Here is a 23,302-nt window from a genome sequence, read left to right as displayed (position 1 = left end):
ATGGTCCATCATGGACCCCAGTAACACATATGAGATACTGTTTGAAAGCTTAGACTCTCTACTTTCTCCAGATATGCATCACTTTGAGAAATCTTTTACTGTAAGAAAGTTATTTACACTTAATTTACACTATCACCCCCCCCCCCCATAATTTTTTATATGATTTAATATTCACATATTTCATATTTTTCAAGTATGACAAACATGGGCAAGTCTTATATCAAATGAAAGCTCTCATTCTCAGGAATAAGGCTACAGCGTTATTTTTGTTCTATTATCAACACATATCCAACAATAGTTGAATGAATAATAAGGTAAAAAATCGTCTTTTGTAAACATATGGGAAAATTGAGTGTGGACTGCCTCAGATAGCACATATAGCCACAAATGATACACCATCTTTTCTCTTAGGTCCTACTCTAAAAAATGAGTCCATTCACAGCATTTTCTTAGGTTGTGTGCATGAATAATCCCTTGTTATTTATTATATGTCCAAAACAAAAAATTAATATTTATATGAAAAATGTATTTTCGGACACTTCAGTAAAATGAAAATAACTTCTGAATGCGACATGCTAAAGAGATCATTCTTTTTTTGGGTGTTTACTGTCTGCTGCTGTTAACAACCAGAACTGTTTGCAGTCTGCTAGAGTACACAGAACCAGAGTTATACACTATCAGAGGCAGTATTTACAACATATAAAAAGAAAATTTGGTGTTTTATCATATGAAAAACAACATAAATAACACTATTTGTCACAAACAGCAGCTTTTTATGTAACTTCAAAGGGCTTTCTTTAAAATGATATAAAGCAATTGCATTTATTCCACTGTATGTGGTAGGGATGTAACGATTCAATTGCGATTCAATCGCGGTCCTCATTAAAAATGCCTGTCTGAAATCGATTCTGAATCGCAAGGCTGCGATTCTTCGTTTTATACACAGCTTGTGCCTGTATTACGGCATTTGGTCAGTAGGAAGTCCTTATCAATCTAAAATCATTATGAGTCGGAGTCGTTTATAACGTGTATTTATAAAAGCAACACTCGTTAAACAAAATCATTCAAAATATTCTTTATTATCATGAAAATACCTGAAACAATTTGAAGAACAGCATATAAATATTCCTGTGTAGACATTTCCTGGAATAGCGTTTGTAATGCTACTTCTTGTGTGGCACAAAGGGAGTTTCTGCATGAGAGCGCCCCCTGGCGTTCGGATGTGCTGGGATTTCACCGTAATTCATTCAAAGTCATTCATTGAGAAAACGCGCATTTGCACGATGAATCGTTACACCCCTAGTATGTGGTTATGGGAGCACTTCAAATGTTTTTAGGCAGAAATTGTATACAAAAAGGGTATTATTCCTCCCATCAGTTGGAGTAAAATAACTTTTGTATAGATTATGATAGAGAAAAAAATCTTTTTTCCTCTGTAAGCTGGCAATTGCTGGAATCAAACAAAACTGTCTGCATGGAGCTGAGGCACTCAGGGCCAGAGTTATACACTTTTAAATAAAAACTTCAGAAAAAAAACATCAAAAAGCGCCTATTTATTTTTGTGTTTATTAGAGGACTGACATCACATACAACCATGTTTAGCACTTTCAACAGTGTTTTATGTAATTTCAAAGGGTTTCCTGTAAAATGATACCAAACATTTGTATGTAAACCTCTGCATGTGGGTATGGGAAGCTTTTGAAATTGGGTAGGCCAAATCCAGGCGAAAATCCCCAAAATAGCTTCAGGGTGGAAGAAGTTAAATTGTGTAATATAGTAACATTAAAAAGCATCAGAATTAACACAATACTGTGTTCTACCTTGCAAAATGTGTGATTTCAACATAAGAATTTATAATTGTAAATTTTATCTCATTTTCTGCTGAAATTCTCATTACCGCAATGTGTCCAGCTGTGTTTGAACATGGGTTATGTTGTAATTTAATCAAATTAACACAAAAATATTAAGAAAAAAAATAAATGGATGTTTTGCTAGACTACTTTAGATGACAGAAAAATATTTACTGAATATTCATGTATAATAATAATGAAGAAAAATTAGGAAAATGATGTGTCCATGCCTGATGTTCTCATCCTCCGCAACACTTTTTGAGAACAGTTTAAGCACACATACAGAATTTTAATAAAGTTTGATTTTGAGTGACCAAGCACATGGAGCAGTTACTTCAAGATGGCTACCAGGTAAGATCATTTTTTTTACAGTTAATTTGAAATATTGTCTTCAGAATTAGGGATGCTCTGATCAATGCCGATCTCCACTAATAATACGTGGCCGATCACTATTCTGAATCGGACATGCGATCTTATTACAGCTATTTCATGTACTACGGCTTTTGATCAGTAAGTCCTTATCGATCTAAAATCACTGTTAGTTTGAGTCGTTTATAACATGCATTTAAAAAAGCAAAACTCATCAAACATAATTATTAAACATATTCTTTATTATCATGAAAATACCTGAAAAGGTTTGAAGAACAGCAATATAAATATATCCTTCAGCCATTTCATGGAGCTGCGTGTCATCACAGTTGCGTGTGTATTGTTCTTCGTCTACAGCGCTTTTTGAGTTTCTGCATGAGAGCGCCCCCTGGCTTTTGGATGTAGCGGCATTTCACCGTAATTCATTGAGAAACATAGCAAGCATTATCGGCCAATCGATCGGAGCATCCCTAGTCAGAATGCTTACACGACATTATGATTATCATTACCGCAACAGATGCTTATTAAATGTTAATTTAATAAATAGAAGCATAATACTTTGATTTTAAATGCATGTGCAGAGTCTCCAAATTATGTTCTTTCAAGTTTGTCATGTCATTTTGAAAATATGTCAGTGTTGATGTTTTCTGACTGTTGCGGTAATGAGATTTTTTAGGACTAATTTTTTAAATTATGTTACAAAAAGTGTTAAATGATAAGTAAAAGTTTTTAAATTAAGGTTCCCATTTACTCAAGACTTTGTTTTTCAATGTCTGGTGGGAAAAAAAGTAAATTTAAGCAATTTTTACATTTTCATGCTTGACATTTTTAAAACCAAGTTTTCGTGAGAATCACCCAGTTACACTCCTTTAAGATAATGTTTTTAATAGTGGGAAATAATCAGTTTTTACAATCTTCGCGCTATCTATTATCATTCGCCAGACGTTCTACATCTGCTTCAGTTTGTGTTTATTAACCCTTTAGTTTCACTTCATCACGCAGCTATTCCCGTTAGAGGTATCTGTTAAAAACGTTTAATTCATTAATAATTAGTATGTGTTTTATTTTCTGTCATAGTTTCTTCAAAGTAAAGTTTTATTTGAGTGTTTTTAATTTAAAAAAATTCATTTTCATCGTGCCCAACCCTACCACCTTAACTAACAAATCTTCTGCTGGAAACCCTGTAATCTGCACTATCTATCCATGGCACTGCCATTTAGTGCAGGGAGAAAGAAAGAAAGAAAATTGAAAGCACAATTGAGTTTCAATTGCAACAAATCACCATCATTGCGATCAGTGTTTGCATTTCATGCGCTCATTTGCATTTTAAAAGGACACACCCAAAAACGGCACAATTTTGCTCAGACCTACAAAGTGGGAATTTTAACATGCTATAATGAATTATCTATGGGGTATTTTAAGATAAAACTTCACATAATGAACGAAAAAGTTTATTTAATGAATACAACAAGGTGTTTAAATGCATATCAAAAACTCTTTTTTTAGTGGTCTATCCGCAGTCACGCTTTGTCATACAATAGCAAGCCAGGTGTAACTCCTTTCTTCTTATGAGTGCCAGGAGGGGAACAGTAAAGCATTTAACACAATGTTTTAATGTTTAGCATTCCTTGCTTACAATACTCCACAAACAAATCTTTAGGCAATTTAGTGAAATATTTTGCCAAGGGTAAAAATGTACAAACTCAAGGCCACATCTTGAACAATTCGGAAAACAAAAACAATCAAATGTTTTTGTCTTCTGATCTCTCACAGTGTAAAATCAACAATTCTGTATCTCAGAGGAAGCTGTTGTATACTGATGGGGAAAGGAAGGGAGGGCTGCTGTGATTATAAAATGTTTCCTGCACTAATTGCGTACATCACACCGATAACATCAGCATTAACTAATAATAATTAACCATTTTAACTTGTATGCCTTCTTCACAATATAACAACATGGGGCTAAACACGATTGCTTGCACACAGGAATGCCATTCTGACACATCCACAACCACACGAAAGCCACCAGTCCAAATAGTCTACTGATTACAAGCCTTATCATGTTATCTTAGGCTAGATCACAGTAACTTAGTATTTGATTGGGGAATGTTATTCACAAAAACATTGCTGTAATGCTTGTCCTTGATATATAAACTATAGAAGCCATATGTTTTGTATCATCTTCAAAAATAGTTTATTTGTAATAAACGGTCAGAGCTCGCGTAAACATGTGAAACAGGTTTCCTGTCAGTTTACTGAACTTGACAAAACAAAAAGGTAACCTACAGTCTTTGATCTCATGGTGTCAGTGAAATACAGAAAAATCTGTCTGATCTTCGTCAACTAACGTTAGTTAAATAAAAGATTGTGTGTAACGTTAACAACAGAAGAGCATTTAAAATCAGATAATGCCCATCACATCGTAAGTGCCTTCATAAAACACGAACTGATAGAAATGTGAACACGCATATGAAAGCAACGCTAGTCAACAGTTTCACATAATTAAACGTTTGATCCAGTGGTTGTTATAAATTAATATGAACCATTAAGTATTGTAAATAAATACGAAACGGTCGCGATATCCAAACCTCGCGCGGTTCTCCGACCGCACGCGCTCCACCTTTCTGTCCGAAAAACACACACTCCTCCAAACTGTTGGGCATGTGGTGTACATCAGGGCATAAAGATAGCTTAAACACTACACTCATGTCAGCGGGGCTGTTTCATGACATGCGCCATATTTGAATACCCCAAGATTTCTGAAAAAGAGGAAACGACCAGAAGACAAAACTTAAAGGCAGACGGGGAACTACGAGGAGTTACGTCTCTTACCTCGCGCTTCCTGTGTCACTGTACATAGAAGTAAAGCCAACAGTAAGGAGCGACGCAGTAACGTTCCTACATCCATCATGGTAGAGAATATGTAAGGACTGGTCAGTTTTTTCTCTTACATTCAACTTGTCGTGTCTTTGCTTCGACAAAGTGAACGCCTTGATTGGCCAGCACGGTGAAAAAGCTCCGCCCACATAGTTTACTTTGTTTATCGTTACATTCTTCTAGGTGAGTGAAGTCGTGACTCGTGCCTCAAACTACCTCAAATCCTGCGATGAAAGTATTTTTTTACCATTTATTTGTATATATTTTCATGAGAGTTAATCTATTTAATTGTTATTCATAAAGATATATTTTTATTTCGAGATTTCGACCTGTGTAACGGGGCCGCAATGACAGCACTCTGTCTGCCAAGCATAAACGTAGCTACTAAGGGCAGATACTGTACACTTAACCCTGAAGGCAAGAGACTGATGAGCATATTATTGCACTACATTATACTTCTTTCTAAGCAGTTTTGAACTTTTTAAATAAAAGTTGACAGTTGTTTATTTCACCCTTAAGTTAGAGCTGTCAGAGATAAACACAGACAATTAAGTAGTTTTTACAAATATTAAAAAAAAAAAATGCAGGTGTGCATCTTGAGACAAAACATTGGCAGTCATATGTTAAATATGTGAGGGCAAGATGTTTATAAATTAAGGCAGTTTACACATGCATTTTAGTCTGGGACTATGATAATAGTCGCCCCATATGCGTTTTTATTGTCGGATATAAAATACAGCTTCATGTGTCTCCGTTCTGCCCCCTTGTGACCTGATATAAAATGCGATCGAATAGCTATTTCAGGCGATGATAGGTTAACCCTAGCCTGGGTGCCAGCCGATCTTAGCCCCGCCCACCACGATTTGAAATACGGGGAAGATCGGTCTGGGGATTCACCGTTCAGGAGCTACTATGAGAATATCAAAACAGGCCGACGAATCAAAATGTGAGGGCGGGCTTTATACGATGATTGACAGATAAACGACAGTAACGTAATGAACCACGTCACCAAAGAGCGCGTGTGTTGAATGGCTGCCGCTGTAGAGTTCAGATGTGTGGATTCTGACATTGAGTCTGTTCTAAAAGATATCGACAGAGCATTGATTTTAAAAGAGGAACAGAGAAACGCGAGCAGGGCATTTGTTGATGTTTTTGCCGTCCTTCTTATGGGATTCGGCAAAGGTTGGTCGCAACTGAAATGGACAACCTTATCATGGCGAGGCAACTCTGCGTGCACGACGAGATGGATATAATTAGCGGTCGTTGCCAGCTTCTTTTCGGAAGCCCGGAATCGTGGTTGTCTAATAAGTGGAGGGACATGCTAGGCTCCAATATTTTCAAGCCAACGTAGGGTATCGTCGTGGATGAAGTTCACCTAACGTACAAATGGTAAGAGATAGTCATACTCTATGACTTAGTAAATACTTCATGTTGTGATATAAACGAAATGTTGTAAACATAGTAGGTGTTGATGTACATTCGCTAACTCAGACTTAGTATAATCACCATGTTAGTGTCGTAGCGAAATGACTAGCAGTTCGGTCAGGCTGCAAAGACGTAATTTCAACATACACTCCGTTGCTCTGATTGGTCGTAGGTCTATCCAATTGAGTGCAGAGGCATTTTTCGGTTGAGACACGCCTCATAATTATAGCTCAATGGAGAGGTATCAGACTCAAATTCTGACTAGAATTGAGTATGACAACGTCAGGCTAGGTTAACCCTTGAAGAAGACAAAGAGTGAATCTCTCTCTCTCTCTCTTAATGGTAAAGTCTTAATATGTAAATAGTTAGAAAGAGATAAACCATACCTATAAAACAACACATTTATTCACTGAGCACCATTTAAATATGTAAAAAGTAAAAGTTACATACTCATAACAGATTTCTAAAAGTGAAAACATTGTAACTTATAATTTAAAATTGTCTTTCTAAATATGTTGTACATTCTAAAGCAGTGGTTTTCAAACTTTTTCAGCATGCGGCCCCCCTTGTGTATGGTGGATTCCTTCGCGGCCCCCCAAAGAAAATTTGTGACAAAAAACTGTTCTAAAACTCAACATTTTAATAGAAAAATCATTAAATTATCCAAAAAAGTAGTGCTTTTGGTTAGTAGCCTTATTTTTTAGGTTTAATTACACAGAATTTATGATAAATTAATGTATTGCATAAAATGTCATAAAACTGGGGCCCCCTGGCACCATCTCTCGCACACCCCCCCCCCCCAGTTTGAAAACCACTGGTCTAAAGCAATGGGAAGAGATGTAATGTGGTCAGCATTTGAAATAAATGTTTTTTAAATTATGGACTGGAATTAGTTTTATGTGCTTTTACATTATAAATAAACAAGACATGCAGTCACTCTTTAATGTTCTGTTAGGAAGTTGACAGATAAGAGGGGTGAGAAAAAGCCAATTTTAATACAGTGCATTAAAACAACGTTCAGCCTCACTAGCAAAAAAATACCTTGTTTAGAAAGATGCATCTATCAATATTTTTCATTCAAAATTTGTCTAGAGTAAAAAAATCTTATTAGTTAAAAATTATGGACAAATAACCCATCTGAGAAGACACAGGAATGTGGTGCATTTGTATTAATAAGATCTACTCCTGTTTGTTGATGTCTGGCTGAGGTATACTTTGGTATCCATAGTTGTTTGAAAGTAAGTGGGTTGCAGACTGAACAATGTCAGTAAGTTGATTTATACATATTTACATCATTTTCAGAGTAGAAATAAAACATGATTGCATACAAAGAGCTCTCTGGCTAAAAAGAGCACATTGGATATTTCTCCCAATAGTCCAGCTTTCCCTACATTTGCAGTGAACATTGGTAGATGGTGTTAGTCCAACTGTCTATTGTCTTCCGGGGTCCTGCATGTAGCTGTTCTCAATGCAAAGCACAATAAAGTGGTTTGAACAGCTACGTGTTTGCTGCCCAAGCAGTTTGCCCGTCTGCAATATAGATGCCTGTCCGGTCACTGCCATGTCACCGGTCCTCCACGTCTCGCAGTAGCTAGTTGTCATACGGATGCCCGTGGGACTCGTGCCGTGCCACACCAGCTTCTGAGGCCTTGAGTCATAGTAATATGCAGTTAGTCAGAGAAGCGCAATAAATGCTGGAAACCAATTGCTATTGGCATACAAACATGTTATTAATAATACGCAAGCAAATAGATTTGAGTCTGCAAAATTAAATAGAAGATTTGTTTACCAAGCCTGGTCTGTCATGACATTTCGCCCATCAAAAGAATAAATCGGAACAAGTGGGTCAAAAACAGCCCCGTTTCCGGAAAACATAGCCATCCAGCTTTTGAAAAGCACTTCTCCCTGTGGAAGACAGATGTGAAACTACATTTACACAGGCTGGATTTAGGCATAACCTTTCATTTCAGTATTTTCCGCATGGACGCTCTGTGCCTTATCAAGCACAAGATTAATTGGTTTCTTACTTTGAGGTTCACCACTGGCAAGTTGAAGCGGTCTCCTTTTCTTACAATGGTGGAGAGGTCTTGCAGGTGAGAGGAGAGGAATGCTCTGTAAGTGGATGTTGCGCCCCTGGCCCGGGCTTGCTGGTAACATTGATAATCTGCCCCACGGATTCCACGCATGTCTCCTGAGAATGGGGCATTCAGTGCCACCAGGTGCAACTGAGAGGGTCAAAGGTCATGTCAACTTGGTCCATTACACACTGATAATTAAAAGTGCAGTAAGGTTGAAGCAAATCTTACCCCTGGCACGGTGTGTGCACTGTGTGGAAGCAAATTGTAGCTTGGCAAAAAGTTCTTTAACTCCTGTAAAAGGTGAAGATTAGCTTTTCACATTATACTATATGTGTACTATATACACTCACCTAAAGGATTATTAGGGACACCTGTTTAATTTCTCATTAATGCAATTATCTAATCAACCAATCACATGGCAGTTGCTTCAATGCATTTAGGGGTGTGGTCCTGGTCAAGACAATCTCCTGAACTCCAAACTGAATGTCAGAATATGAAAGAAAGGTGATTTAAGCAATTTTGAGCGTGGCATGGTTGTTGGTGCCAGACGGGCCGGTCTGAGTATTTCACAATCTGCTCAGTTACTTGTACACGCACAACCATTTCTAGGGTTTACAAAGAATGGTGTGAAAAGGGAAAAACATCCAGTATGTGGCAGTCATGTGGGGAAATGCCTTGTTGATGCTAGAGGTCAGAGGAGAATGGGCCGACTGATTCAAGAGCAACTTTGTTTCGTTATAACCGAGGTATGCAGCAAAGCATTTGTGAAGCCACAACACACACAACCTTGAGGCGGGGACTACAACAGCAGAAGACCCCACCGGGTACCACTCATCTCCACTACAAATAGGAAAAAGAGGCTACAATTTGCTAGCCTGACGTTGTCATACTCAATTCTAGTCAGAATTTGAGTCTGATACCGCTCCATTGAGCTATAATTATGAGGCGTGTCTCAACCGAAAAATGCCTCTGCACTCAATTGGATAGACCTACGACCAATCAGAGCAACGGAGTGTGTGACGTATGTTGAAATGACATCTTTGCAGCCTGACTGAACTGATAGTTATTTCGCTACAATGACACTAACATTGTGATTATACTAAGTCTGAGTTAGCGAATGTACATCAACACCTACTATGTTTACAACATTTCGTTTATACCACAACATGAAGTATTTACTAAGTCATAGAGTAAGACTATCTCTTACCATTTGTACGTTAGGTGAACTTCATCCACGACGATACCCATTACGTTGGCTTGAAAATATTGGAGCCTAGCATGTCCCTCCATTTATTCAGCAACCATGATTCCGGGCTTCCGAAAAGAAGCTGGCAACGACCGCTAATTATATCCATCTCGTCGTGCACGCCGAGTTGCATCGGCGTGATAACGTTACCCGTTTCAGTTGCGACCAACTTTTGCCGAATCCCGTGGGAAGGACAGCAAAAACATCAACAAATGCCCTGCTTGCGTTTCTCTGTTCCTCTTTTAAAATCAATGCTCTGTCGATATCTTTTAGAACAGACTCCATGTCAGAATCCACACATCTGAACTCTACAGCGCAGCCTTTCAACACACGCGCTCTTTGGTGACGTGGTTCATTACGTTACTGTTGATTATCTGTCCATCATCGTATAAAGCCCGCCCTGACAATTTGATTGGTTCGCCCAGCTCTAGTCCTAGCATAGCAGCTCCTCAACGGAAAAACGCCAGACCGATCTTCCCGTTTTCAAACTCTTGTGGGCGGGGCTAAGATCGGCTGGCACCCAGGCTAACAATTTGCATGAGCTCACCAAAATTAGACAGTTGAAGATTTCTGTTGAGACATTCAGATGGTAGAGTCAGAATTTAGCGTAAAGAGAATGAGAAAATGGATCCATCATGCCTTGATACCACTGTGCAGGCTGGTGGTGTAATGGTGTGCAGGATGTTTTCTTGGCACACTTTAGGCCCCTTAGTGCCAATTGGGCATCGTTGAAATGCCACGGCCTACCTGAGCATTGTTTCTGACCATGTCCATCTCTTTATGACCACCATGTACCCATTCTCTGATGGTTACTTCCAGCAGGATAATGCACCATGTCACAAAGCTCGAATCATTTCAAATTGGTTTCTTAAACATGACAATGAGTTCACAGTACTAAAATAGCCCCCACAGTCACCAGATCTCAACCCAATAGAGCATCTTTGGGATGTGGTGGGACGGGAGCTTCGTGCCCTGAATGTGCATCCCACAAATCTCCATCAACTGCAAGATGCTATCCTATCAATATATTTCAGCACCTTGTTGAATCAATGCCATGTAGAATTAAGGCAGTGTGTCAAACATAGTAATAGTATGGTGTTCCTAATAATCCTTTAGGTGAGTGTATATTTATATGTATTAGTGTACTGTATGTATGACACACCTCGCTGTTTATTCTAGGTACACTATGGTCACTGGGTCTTCTAAGGCCTTGTGACAAAGAGGAATTGCCTTCCGGAACGGGAATTAATTCTCCCAACTAAAAACAGAGTTACATATTACAAATATCAGATAAACCCTATTGCCATTATGAAGGGGAACAAAAAATAGATACCTGCACTTTCCTCCAACCCTCCTGTACCCTGATGTACAATTCACTCTTATCTAAAACATATCCCATACTGCCAGCAGTAGCTTGATGGGTCTCACGCACAAGTTCCTGGGTGTTTTTATACGTGCTCACCTAGACCAGGCAAAACAGAAAGACAGGCACAAAGTTAAACCTAACAAACCTAAAAGTATATTTAGTCATTTTGAGATTGTTTATATTAAATAAGGGTTTCCTGTTCTGACTTACAGGGTTTCCATGCCCAGGAGGACCAGGTGGCCCAGGAGGTCCAGGGAGGCTTACAGCTAATCAGAAAATATGCAAAAGTTTAATGTCTAGGAAATTGCTGATGAGAAAGTTAATGAGCATCACTGTATTCTCTCAGGTGTAAAGCCTAAAACGTTTTAAAAAAGTTTGTAATGATAAATAATTGTTTTACAGCTGAGCCATGCACTGGCGGGGTACCTGGTGGCCCAGGAGGTCCCGGTGGCCCTTGCGGTCCTGGACTGCCATAGCCAGGTAGTCCTGGCAGGCCTCGAGCCCCAGGCTCACCAGGACGACCGACAATAGAGTCACCTTTAGGCCCCTAAAATTTTAAAAATATACAGTGTTTTATTGAGGATCCTAAACAGTGTGTGTGTAAGAGAGAGCGCATCTACGTCTATTAAAGCCATCAATACCAAAGGTCATTCAAGTGCTGGTACAAGTCCATGATGGCTGTCCTTTGCTTAATCCACTTAAGGCGCTTCTACATACACGACTTAACCTCGAAATCCAGGTGTGATGTGATAAAACAAATAATGGCCACCTTAACGGTGCTAAATAGCACTAAAAGTAGTTCTTGGCTCGTAATCATAGAGGAACCATTTTAAGTGCCATATAGCACAGACGAAGTACCTGTGTAGAACCATAAGGTGCTATGTAGAACCATATGTGGTGCTATAGGGGTGCTATATGACCCCTGTATGGTTCTTCATAGGTGCTATATAGCACTAAAAATGGTTCCTCTATGATTACGAGTCAAGAACCACTTTAAGTGCTATTTAGCACTGTTTGTTTTTAGAGTGTATGAGGTATCTGTCTTTAATTCCCACGAGGAATTATTAAACTGCTTCATTATTTTACAGGAACTGTCAAAAGTGTTTTCTCATTGTTTCCATTTACTGATATACCCAGCAGACATCTCAGTTTGCTCATCTCTAATTAAATTAGGTCTTTGTTTTAATAAAATAGTAAGACAGAGACATTTGCCTTTATTAACCCATTAGTTTTTATTACTTTTTAAATTTTGTCTTTAAAGACTTACCACAGGGCCTGGTCTTCCTGGGAGCCCTTGAGGACCAGGTATACCTGGATCTCCTTTCTCACCCTTTTGTCCTTTGTAGCCAGTATCACCTTTAGCACCCTTGAGACACACATTCAGCATCAACAGCAGCAGCATTCATTATAAATAATATTGCAACAGAAGATAGGTTATCTGGAATAATATAATGTAATTATTATAGCAACGATTGTTTCCATACTAAAATACTATCTCTGTCTGCAGGTATTCAAACAAACAGCTCACACAGATTTCTTGAATTATACTTAAAGGAACACACCCAGATCTTGGGAATTTAGCTTATTCACCGTGTGCGTGCTGACGCAGCCCCCTCGAGCTTAGCTTAGCACAAAGACTGGAAGTAAATGGCTTCAGCTAGCATACTGCTCCTAATAAGTGACAAAATAACGTGATTTGCACAACTCTGACCGAACTCTCTGCCCCTCACCAGGGGCTTCTCGGGGGCTGCGAGCAAATCACTCCACCCATGTAGCATTGCTTCGCCTTCTGAGAATATAGTTCCCAGTATGTATACGGTTAAAAAATGGCTGTGTCTCATATGACCTTGTTATTTGTACACAGTGTGACTATACAAATCACAACACATAAATAGGAAAATGTTCGCGTTATTTTGTCACTTATTGGGAGCTGTATGCTAGCTGAAGCCATTCACTTCCAGTCTTTGTGCTAAGCTAAGCTAGCGGGGGCTGCATCAGACAGAGTTACAGCACACATTGAGATGAAAAAAGGTATGTTTGAACTTATCTAACTCTGCGGTATACGGTGAATAAGCTAAATTACCAAAATCTGGGCGTGTTCCTTTAAAGGAGCATTTCACCCGTAGAAACATTCATCTTTATTGAAAATGCATCATATTTGTAGTCGAAATGTAACATACCAAATGTAACAATTTGGTGCCTATTTGACCGAGAAAAGGGGTGTTTGTAGTCTCACCCCCTCAACAAAGATAAGGGACTTCCTTCTTTCAATTATGCAAAATGATGATTTTTACATGACTGAAAGAAGGAAGTGCAACACTGAAATCTGTATTTCTCCTGAGGAAATGATGCATGACCATTCAAAAACATGACTGGGGTTCTAACTATACAAAGCTTAAATCAAATGGGTGAAGTATTCCTTTAAAACACACAGATTCATATAGGACAATATTTTAGATATCTGTATGTGAGGTAGCCCCACCCCAACGAATGCTATCAGAACAGATTACCAACCATGGTCCAATTGTTATTTCTGTTGTTTTACTGATTTCAGTGGTTTCTGCCAGGTAGTAGAGGCTTTTTATGCATGTTATTAAATATTAATTTGAATGCTTCATACTGTATGTATGTGCACAATTGGTTTATATATACAATGCTGAATATTTATTTCACATGATATGTGACAACTGGGAGAATTTACTTACCCCATAACCATTAGGAAACATAGACACTGTGGACATAAAGAACATATAGATCAATCCAACAGACTTACAGTGGCACTGTCAGAGACATTCATTCTGCTACACTGAGTTTACTTATCCGTAACTACATGGCCAAGTTCACATCATTCAGGTTGACCCTAAAGTGAGTCATACAAATCTCTTTTTTTGTTGTTTAAAACAGGTCAAAATGGCATGAAACATTGCAGTAAGAAATAGTTTTGTATAATTAATTTCTAAATATACCTTGTTGTGAACTGCTGTTGTTGACCTGCAAAATATTTTTTTGTCTGAAATTAGACCAAGCTTTAGACAGAATGGAATATGATGGAAATGCTATCTGATGTGAAATTTAAAAAAGAAACCTGTTTTTTTACAATGTACACTGTACACCAGATTCTTAATAACATTTATTCACGGTTGAGCCCAGCAGTTAGAGCTAATGCAACATGCTTCTGTCAGCTTAGGTGAGCACCTGAGATGAGATGGGTTAAAAGACAATGATAACTTTCCTGTGTTTGTGAGTCATAGCATACGCAGACCTAAATTATTTCCCAGACTTCGTCATTGTTCAATTATGAATTATTCAGATTAATTTAGCACAAAATGAAATATAATTCATGTCTGGTTTGTAAATTAGGCCTGTTTATGCTGTTTTAGAGACCCGAGCAACCTTAAGATAGAAAAGAAGGCGATGCTAGTGTATTAGGGGGAGGAGTCATGCCTATGACATGCGGCACACCCGAACCAAACCACCAACCAGAGAACTTCACTTATTAACTTACTGGGTTTTTGCAGTGCGGTCTAGGAGGAACTGGGAAAACTGCCTTCAAAGCAGAATCATTTCATGACTTTTGTGAAAATTACACTTTGTAAGCCAGATAAGCCATGATTAGTTGCTCGATATAATTTGTTACTGCATAAAGAACCATACTTACTCCTTTGAGGCCAATCACTCGACCTGGTGGCCCTGGAGGACCAGGTGGACCCGGTGGACCCTTAAAAGTCACGATAAACAGAGATATGAAATAATGAAAACATCATGCCACAAACATTGATGAAAATGTACTAATGCCACTAATAGTATTGCTTATTTGAATGTGTTTTCAGCACTGCTATGGCACCTGAAGCACTTATAAATAATTATTCATATCATCAGGTATAGGAAAAAACCCTGCTCTGACTGTGTAATATGTTGTGCAGTAGGCCGCCATGACCTAGTCTGTTTTTCTGCAACTGTTCATCATTCAGCACTGCGATCCAGGCTCATTAAAATGAAATTATAACATGATTATAATAATTTACTTACAGGTGGACCACTAGCATCACCCTTGTCCCCTTTCATTCCAATCAATCCAGGTCGCCCCTAAAAGAAAACATTGCAGGGAGTAGTAAGAAAGTGGAAATAATCATTTATAAGATTGTAAAATTTTAATACAAAAAATTCATAAATAAACCTAACCGGCCGACCAGGAATTCCATATTCTCCTTTTTGTCCTTGTGGTCCAACTGGCCCCTGAAGATCAAAGGATAAAATAAATATATATCGTTTAAATTCAGGTTGATTGGGGCAGTTTTTGATCGACATGCCGTGTTAAAGGGACACTCCACTTTAAAAAAAAAAATAGGCTCATTTCCAGCTCCCCTAGAGTTAAACTTATTGGATTTTTACCTTTTTGGAATCCATTCAGCTGATCTCCGGGTCTAGCGGTACCACTTTAGCATAGCTTAGCACAATCCATTGAATCCGATTAGACCATTAGCATCGCGCTAAGAAATATCCAAAGAGTTTTGATATTTTTCCTATTGAACACTTGACCCTTTTGTAGTTACATCGTGTACTAAGACTGACAGAAAATTAAAAGTTGTGATTTTCTAGGCCGATATGGCTAGGGAACTATACTCTCATCCTGGCGTAATAATCAAGGACTTTGCTGCTGTAACATGGCTGCAGGAGGTGCAACGATATTACGCACTGACCAAAAATTGTCCCGTGCCATTGAAAGATACTAAGGGGACTATTTTCGGCTGCTGGGTAATATCATTGCGCCTCCTGCAGCCATGTTACGACAGCAAAGTCCTTGAGTACTACGCCAGAATAAGAGTATAGTTCCTAGCCATATCTGCCTAGAAAATCACAACATTTAATTTTCTGTCGGTCTTAGTACACGATGTAACTACAGAAGAGTCAAGTTTTAAATAAGAAAACTATCCAAACTCTTTGGTTAGTTTTTTAGTGAGAAGCTAATGGTCTATGCTAAGGTATGTTAAAAGTGGTACCGCCAGACACAGAGATCAGCTGAATGGATTGCAAAAAAGTAAAAATCAAATATTTAACTCTGGGGGAGCTGGAAAATGTCTGCTTGAATTCACACACTATATTGTACATCAATAAACATGTTGTCTTTATGATATTTGTATGTTTGTAAGTGTGTCTTACCCTAATCCCAAGTTCTCCAGGTCGCCCTGGTTCCCCCTGCAAAGTAAATCAAATGTTAATGTCAGACCACTGGAAAACAACGAAAGTGTGAACATTTTCAAGCTCCAAAATAAATAGTTTCTTTCCACCTTGATTCCTTTTGGTCCTTTCAGGCTTGTTATCAGAGAGCCATCAGCAGCTATAGATACACCTGGCTCCCCCTTGTCCCCCTTTAAAGAGGGATATAAATGTTATTTATATGAGAGACAGATGTACATTTAAATTGATCATTAACATTTATTAGTTTATTAAATATGAAATTGTGCTAGACACAGCCATCCCTTCAACCACACATTCTCTCCCCAGAACCTGTCCTACAAAAATTGTACCAAAAGTAGCAAGTATACTCTGATTGGCAACTGTTCTGAATAAAATGTAATACTATTTGTTTGCTGCCATTTAAAGGTATGAGTTCTCAGGATACCTATTTGAGGTAATATTTAATTTTGACATTTTAGCTTACATACCGTGTGATCATTTACCTGCAGTAGACAGCTGCACAGTTTTAGGAACACATTTATAAAATAAAAGCCTGACACTGAAATGTCATTTTAAAACAAAGTAAACAAAGGCTCAATATGGGCTCCATAATGATAGGTACTGCATCAATGTAGATATTCAAATGATATAAAATCTTTAACTTCTCTCATTTGACTGTCATGGCAATACAAAATATAAGCAAACTATTTCAAAACAAAATGGCAGCAGCATTTAGCTGGGTTCTCTATACATCATAAGTCATTTTGCAGTTATTAGTGTTTCCATAGAAACTGCTCGTTTTTTAGTACAAGGATGTGCTCAGCAGCTCAATGTGGAATCTCATAATTACAGTAATTCTGTCATGATGTGAATGCAACATTCAGCATACTTTTTTAATTCGTACCTTTAGTCCTGGAGGCCCTTGAATACCAGGAAACCCGATTTCACCTTTTGGTCCTCTTGGGCCCTGATCATTACAATATTACATGGTTTTCACCATTGCATTGTTTTTTTTAAGCAGCAGAATTAAAGTTATTAAACTCCACAAAACCAACATTGTTTGAAATTGAAATGTAATAGTGATTATTTGCGCCAAAATTATGTAATAATAACCACATTATAAACTTTTTGAGTCATTGTGAAGTTGAACTGGAAGAATCATAAATTCAAAACATGCTGTTAATTTGCAGCATGACTGGTTGTTTTTGAACACAAGGTTAAGTAATTACATCATCAGTACTTTATTATTATATACTGTAGACTATGGGTAAAGCAGATTTATAGAGAAAGATCAAGAATTTATCTTTTTACCGGCAATCCTGCTTTGCCAGGCAAACCCTCTGGACCCTGCGACATACACAATACAAACAAACAATTAGAGGTCACTGATGTCATGCACGCTTAAAAAGCCTTCCTGTTCCAGTTCCTGTGGAAACACTTAGAAGCCTTAAGCTGCCAGGAAAACATGTTGCAAATAGCTGCTTTGCTCAGATCTTTGCAATAAAGTTCTACAGTATATTCATATTTGTTAATGTGATATGAACAACAATCAACAATACAGTATACTTAAAAAATTAATTTGTAATTAACATTTAACTAGATTATAAGATAAATAAAACATTTAGAACAATGTCCAGTGTTAGTGCTAAGTGATATTAACATACAAAACCTTAACATCCAATTTCTTTTATTATATTACACACAGGCAGTTGAACAAAGGCCTAACAATATCTTTCACATACACTGTTAGACTCAACTGTAATTTCTACAGTTACTTACCACAAAATGCCCAGTAAAATACCATAATTTTCTGTTCCAGTTCATTACTGCAATATGCATTGCATTATGGGTATTAACATTTAATTTACAGTGTATTTTTTTGAATTTGTGGTAGACTGCTGTAAAACAACAGCAGTAGTGCTACTGTAGTTGAATAAAGAAGAATATAAAATGGAAAAATAAAACATCTCTATGAAATGAAATACAGTTTATTTGTTATGCTTTTAACTAAGAAAAAGAACCCCAAGGTTTTGTCGGAGGAGACCAGAAAGAGAAAACGGGAGGGTAACAGAATAAAAGGAAGGATAAGGATCAATATTGGGCTAGCGTTCACTCGCTGGCGTGAACTACTAGAGGAGGAGGGTGTAATCTTTTTTTTTGAACGTGAATTTTCCTGGAGGCTACTTGGGGAGTGTAGCGAGTAACTTTTATCAAGTGACTCTGTGGCACCTTGGTAGTGTTATGAACCTACGACACGGGTGACCCTAGTTTGATTCCCCTTTAAGGCAATATATTTTTAAAACTAGGTTACAGTAAGGGTATTATACTGTAAAATGGAAACTGCGGTAAGGGCATCATACTGTAAAAAACATGAACAGTTAGGGTACTGTAATGGGGCAGTTACAGTAACTCACTGGCAACACGTTACCAGTGAGTTACCGCATATATACAATAAAAAGTCTAACAGTGTACACTTTCTCTGTGTTGGCTTGAATGAATGTTCTCTTTAATGTTCAAACACTTAATTTTTTCACAGTTATGTTGCTAAAAGTGATGAGTTAAATGAAGCTGGCTTGCCTACAACGTAGATCTCTCTGGAGTGGACTAAATTAATTCAAGAAATAATTTAGTAGTTTGCGTGTTTAAGGGATAGGATGTGAAAATAGTGAGCTGCTTTACGTACCTTAGGGCCTGCTGGTCCTCTGAGCTTAGTATCATTTAAAAGAAGCTGAAAGAAAAGCACCTTTATACTTTTTTTTTAATATCACACAAAACATTCTAAGTGTAAGAGCACATAACAGGCAAACAAATAAAAAGGCTTTTATACTTACATCTTGGATGCTTTGTATGGGTCCAGGTGGGCCAGGGGGCCCAGGTGGCCCTATGATGTTCAGTCCATCACGACCTCTTTCACCCTGGGGAATTTACAGAATACAGCAACTTGCAATGTGAATTACAATCAAGTACACTGAGTACTATACAACTGATACATTTAAGTAAAGCTAACATGCATAATATAATACACTGCTACATAACAAACCTATACTACAGTCTCTTCTTCTGTTTGTGTAGTTTCAACAACACTGCTTTGTGTAACTAAAATGAATATTACATGATTCTGGCTTAGTTTGAGTCTCAGCTCACTCTATTAGAGCAAGAACGGTTTTGCTTGAGGCAGTTCAGTAAATGATGGCAAGAAATGTGGTTTAGGCCTATAACAAGAAAGCAGCTATTACTTTAAGAGTTTGCCTGAAGCTATTAAAGAAGTTAAACAACAACAACAACAAGTCTAAATAAGTCAGACAAGTGCAGTGATTTACAGTATAGTACATTTTGTTTTTATTTAATATCAGTGTATATGCATGCATCTGATATAATTGATATACCTGTATTACATTTTGTTACTGAGTATTTCTTGAGCATTGAATCAGCCATAGTCACAATGCTTTTAATTTTTATCAACCATTGAATTTTTTCCTATAGACATATGGCTCAAATGATATCCTCATACCTTCTCTCCTGGACTGCCCTTCTCTCCATTAGGTCCCTGTTCACAGCAAGAAGGTGAAATAACCATTAATAAACTATTAAATAACTACTATCATTTTTATTGTGCCACAACTAGTAGAGATAACAACTTACTTACATATCATCATAATACTATACATTTCTATTGTTATTGTTACATATCAAATGGCCTGGCTATTGTATGCCTTCTTCAGAGTAATTTAAATGTATATAAACATAATCTCTCTATATAATGTCGCTTGCGTTCAATAAACAGAATAAAGAAAGAAAAGCCAGAACTAGAACACTTACCCTGGCTCCTGGAAACCCAGCTACTCCTGGTTCTCCATTAGGTCCTGGGGCTCCAGGCTCACCCTGAATGATCACAGAGAAGACTAAATAATACATTTTGAACTTGAACAAAACTTTCTATTTATGATACGTTGTATAGTGCGATTTTGTTTAGCTATTTAGTGTGATTCTTGTGCGTGTAGTTTGACAGACCTTTACGGTCAACCCAGGAGCTCCATCAATACCAGGACGTCCCTACAGTAAAGAAATAGACTAACTATAAGATTAACAGAAAATCGTATGTATTTTACTTAGTATTATACGTATATACATGCACACACACCAAAAATACTAAACACCACACAGGACCGTATAGTAAATTTTAAGGTAGTTTGATTTGTTATATAAATTGTACGCTTTACCTGGTGGTCAAGGTTGGGGTAAGGAAATAAAATTGTATTACATCATATCATTTATTTCAAAACCAACCTGAGGTCCTGGTGGGCCAGGAAGCCCAGGTGGTCCCTGAAAAATAAGAAAATATGATAGGCCATTCAACAAATAAATCAAGGTTGTAACCCATACAAGGAGCAATAGAGCTCCAGCCAGCGTATGATGAATTCACCTTGACGTGTGAATAGTGAATAGAATTTGATAAATGATAAATAATGGTTTTGATGTTCTAATACACTTACTCTATGGCCTTTCAAAATGTCTGCTCCAATAAATAACCCGCTTTCACCAGAACCCTCCAAGTCCTGTAGGTTAAACCACATTTCATTAGATTAGTTTTATAAAGACTAAACCAATTCAAATGCCTTTTCTCAGAAATACAAAAGGTAAGGTTTAAAAATAAAGTTATATTTTGCTGAACTTGACAACCTGATGTTTGAGGTTTTTTTTAAAGAAATTACATTTATCCAAAGCAATAAAGCTCTCCTAAGAGACTGAAATCTTAAATTGTGCTCATGATTCGCACTTAAGATAAAAATATCTGTTTGTTTTTCAATTCTCTGCTTTGGAAGTTAGAACACATAAGGGCAGTTTCCCAGTAAAGATTTAGATTAGATATAAGGACATTTAGGAAGTTTTGTTAACTATGTAGTAAGTTTTGTCTGTGTGTATCTTGAGACAAAACAATAGCACTGATACACATCAGTATAAGTTGTTTTTAAATTAAGGCAGCTCAAACATGCATTTTTGTCTAGGATAGCCATGTCCGGCAAACTTACCCATAATGTTAAAGGATTAGTCCATTTTCTTAAAAGAAAAATATCATCCAAAATGTTGATGTCTTTCTTTGTTCAGTCGAGAAGAAATTATGTTTTTTGAGGAAAACATTGCAGGATTTTTCTAATTTTAATGGACTTTAATAGAGCCCAACATTTAAAACTTAACTCAACACTTAACAGTTTTTTCAACGGAGTTTCAAATGACTATGAACTATCCCGGGCGAGGCATGGGGGTCTTGTCTAGCGAAACGATTGTCATTTTTGACAATAAAAATAAGAAATATACACTTTTAAAGCACAACTTCTCGTCTAAATCCGGTTGTGATGCGCCAGCTGACCCCACACAATACCTCATGACGTCAAGAGGTCACAGAGGACGAACGCAAAACTCCGCCCCAGTGTTTACAAGTGTCTTGAAAGAGGACTGTTCCTACGTTGTTGTATGTCAACTGATACTAATTAATGTCTTTGTGGCAGTTTATTGTTTAAAATGGTCCGCAAATGTGCGTTGTATATATTTAACACGTGACTTCTCTACGTCGCTACGCATTTACGTTAGGTCACGCTGGACCGGACCTACACGAAAAGTTGTGGTTTAAAAGTACATATTTTTTATTTTTCTTGTCAAAAATGACAATCGTTTTGCTAGATAAGACCCTTATGCCTCGTTTGGGATTGCTTATAGTCCTTTGAAACTCCGTTGAAAAAAACTGTTAAGTGTTGAGTTAAGTATTAAATGTTGGGGTCCATTAAAGTCCATTCAAATTAGAAAAATCCTGCAATGTTTTCCTCAAAAAACATAATTTCTTCTGGACTGAACAAAGAAAGACATCAACATTTTGGATAACATGGTGGTGAGTAAATTATCTGGATTTTTCTTTTAAGAAAATGGACTAATCCTTTAAGAACTGTTTTACATCTGGGACTTCCAAAAAGGAGAGTTTGATAATCAGGTGGAGCATTTGGATGAATTCAAAACACCACCATCTCCACGTCTCCAAATCACTATTTGCATATCAGTATTAAAAAATTGGTAAATTTAGTGTTATTAAATCCATTTTTAATTTTTACCTTCAGAGTGTCCATATAGCCGTTGCCTGGTGGACCTGGTGGTCCGGGTAAACCCCTTGGTCCTATTGGCCCCTTGGGGCCAGGTAGACCTCTTGATCCAGGGTCACCATTTTCCCCCTGTATGACAAGCAAGACAGATATAAAACAAGACAAAGATAAAATGGTCTTTTAATTATAATGTGAACCAAATTTCACACAAAGGGACTCTTGGCCAACCAAATCTAAACAATATTCTAAAACAAATTTATTAGCATTACTACATATCATAACTGATCATTATAATGTTCATGCAAACAGTTGGATAAAAGGAAAAGTCAATTTAACAGTGGGATTCAATCTGTTCTAATTACTTTAACCCTTTAACGTCACCCCACTTATTGGGGTGAAAAGTTGATGCGCACCTTCAAACTCTAGCATTTTTTGGTCTAGAGTAGAAGTCTCATCTTGGTCTTGTTTTAAAGAAGACAATTTTAGGTTTATCACTGAAGTGTCTGGAGGTAAAATTGTTATAGCAGTTTAAGGGCCTGTTTACTAAATGGTGCAAAAATAGGGCAATTCAAAAAGCCATAGTACACTGGAAAGAACTGGAGAACAAAAAATGAAGGTTGAAAGTTTTAAAACGTTTGATGTTGTGTGTCTTCTCTAAGTGACTCATATTTTATTTCCTTTCATTTAAAAATAACATGGCTTGGCAAACAATATTTTTGAATTTTGAATACTATTTTCTTCTGGCATTGCAAATAAACTGTTAAAAATGTTTAAACAATCCTCTGCATTGTATGATGCATTCTCTGCTCTCTGTGATGCCTTTT

General features: G+C 37.4%; 2 protein-coding genes across 4 annotated transcripts in view; both read right to left on the bottom strand.

Annotated features, from left to right (window-relative positions):
* tgfbr1a (transforming growth factor, beta receptor 1 a) overlaps positions 1–5,211 on the bottom strand; it is a 39,466-nt gene extending 34,255 nt beyond the window's left edge. Inside the window, exon 1 of the mRNA XM_055202256.2 lies at positions 5,052–5,211. Coding sequence (XP_055058231.1) covers positions 5,052–5,130 — 79 coding nt within the window. The 5' untranslated portion in view covers positions 5,131–5,211. The remainder of the gene's footprint in view (positions 1–5,051) is intronic.
* Positions 5,212–7,451: 2,240 nt separating this feature from the next.
* col15a1b (collagen, type XV, alpha 1b) overlaps positions 7,452–23,302 on the bottom strand; it is a 56,507-nt gene continuing 40,656 nt past the window's right edge. For 2 of the 3 annotated variants that reach the window (XM_073875851.1, XM_073875847.1), the window contains exons 16-42: positions 22,491–22,607; positions 20,883–20,945; positions 20,677–20,712; positions 20,401–20,442; positions 20,209–20,271; positions 19,901–19,936; positions 19,221–19,304; positions 19,073–19,117; positions 17,701–17,736; positions 17,294–17,356; positions 16,500–16,580; positions 16,372–16,407; positions 15,394–15,447; positions 15,241–15,297; positions 14,870–14,929; positions 14,717–14,758; positions 14,178–14,202; positions 13,917–13,942; positions 12,479–12,577; positions 11,616–11,758; positions 11,422–11,479; positions 11,179–11,307; positions 11,008–11,103; positions 8,828–8,890; positions 8,549–8,746; positions 8,311–8,426; positions 7,452–8,169 (exon numbers count right to left, since the gene is read on the bottom strand). In XM_073875851.1, coding sequence (XP_073731952.1) covers positions 7,953–8,169; positions 8,311–8,426; positions 8,549–8,746; positions 8,828–8,890; positions 11,008–11,103; positions 11,179–11,307; positions 11,422–11,479; positions 11,616–11,758; positions 12,479–12,577; positions 13,917–13,942; positions 14,178–14,202; positions 14,717–14,758; positions 14,870–14,929; positions 15,241–15,297; positions 15,394–15,447; positions 16,372–16,407; positions 16,500–16,580; positions 17,294–17,356; positions 17,701–17,736; positions 19,073–19,117; positions 19,221–19,304; positions 19,901–19,936; positions 20,209–20,271; positions 20,401–20,442; positions 20,677–20,712; positions 20,883–20,945; positions 22,491–22,607 — 2,085 coding nt within the window. In that variant the 3' untranslated portion in view covers positions 7,452–7,952. The remainder of the gene's footprint in view (positions 8,170–8,310; positions 8,427–8,548; positions 8,747–8,827; positions 8,891–11,007; positions 11,104–11,178; positions 11,308–11,421; positions 11,480–11,615; positions 11,759–12,478; positions 12,578–13,916; positions 13,943–14,177; positions 14,203–14,716; positions 14,759–14,869; positions 14,930–15,240; positions 15,298–15,393; positions 15,448–16,371; positions 16,408–16,499; positions 16,581–17,293; positions 17,357–17,700; positions 17,737–19,072; positions 19,118–19,220; positions 19,305–19,900; positions 19,937–20,208; positions 20,272–20,400; positions 20,443–20,676; positions 20,713–20,882; positions 20,946–22,490; positions 22,608–23,302) is intronic. The other variant, XM_073875850.1, reaches the window with a different exon arrangement.

The sequence above is a fragment of the Misgurnus anguillicaudatus genome, chromosome 2 (genome assembly GCF_027580225.2).
Source record: "Misgurnus anguillicaudatus chromosome 2, ASM2758022v2, whole genome shotgun sequence".
NCBI lineage: Eukaryota > Metazoa > Chordata > Actinopteri > Cypriniformes > Cobitidae > Misgurnus > Misgurnus anguillicaudatus.
Note: the sequence above shows the minus strand (reverse complement) of the source record. Positions and strands in the feature narration are given on the sequence as shown.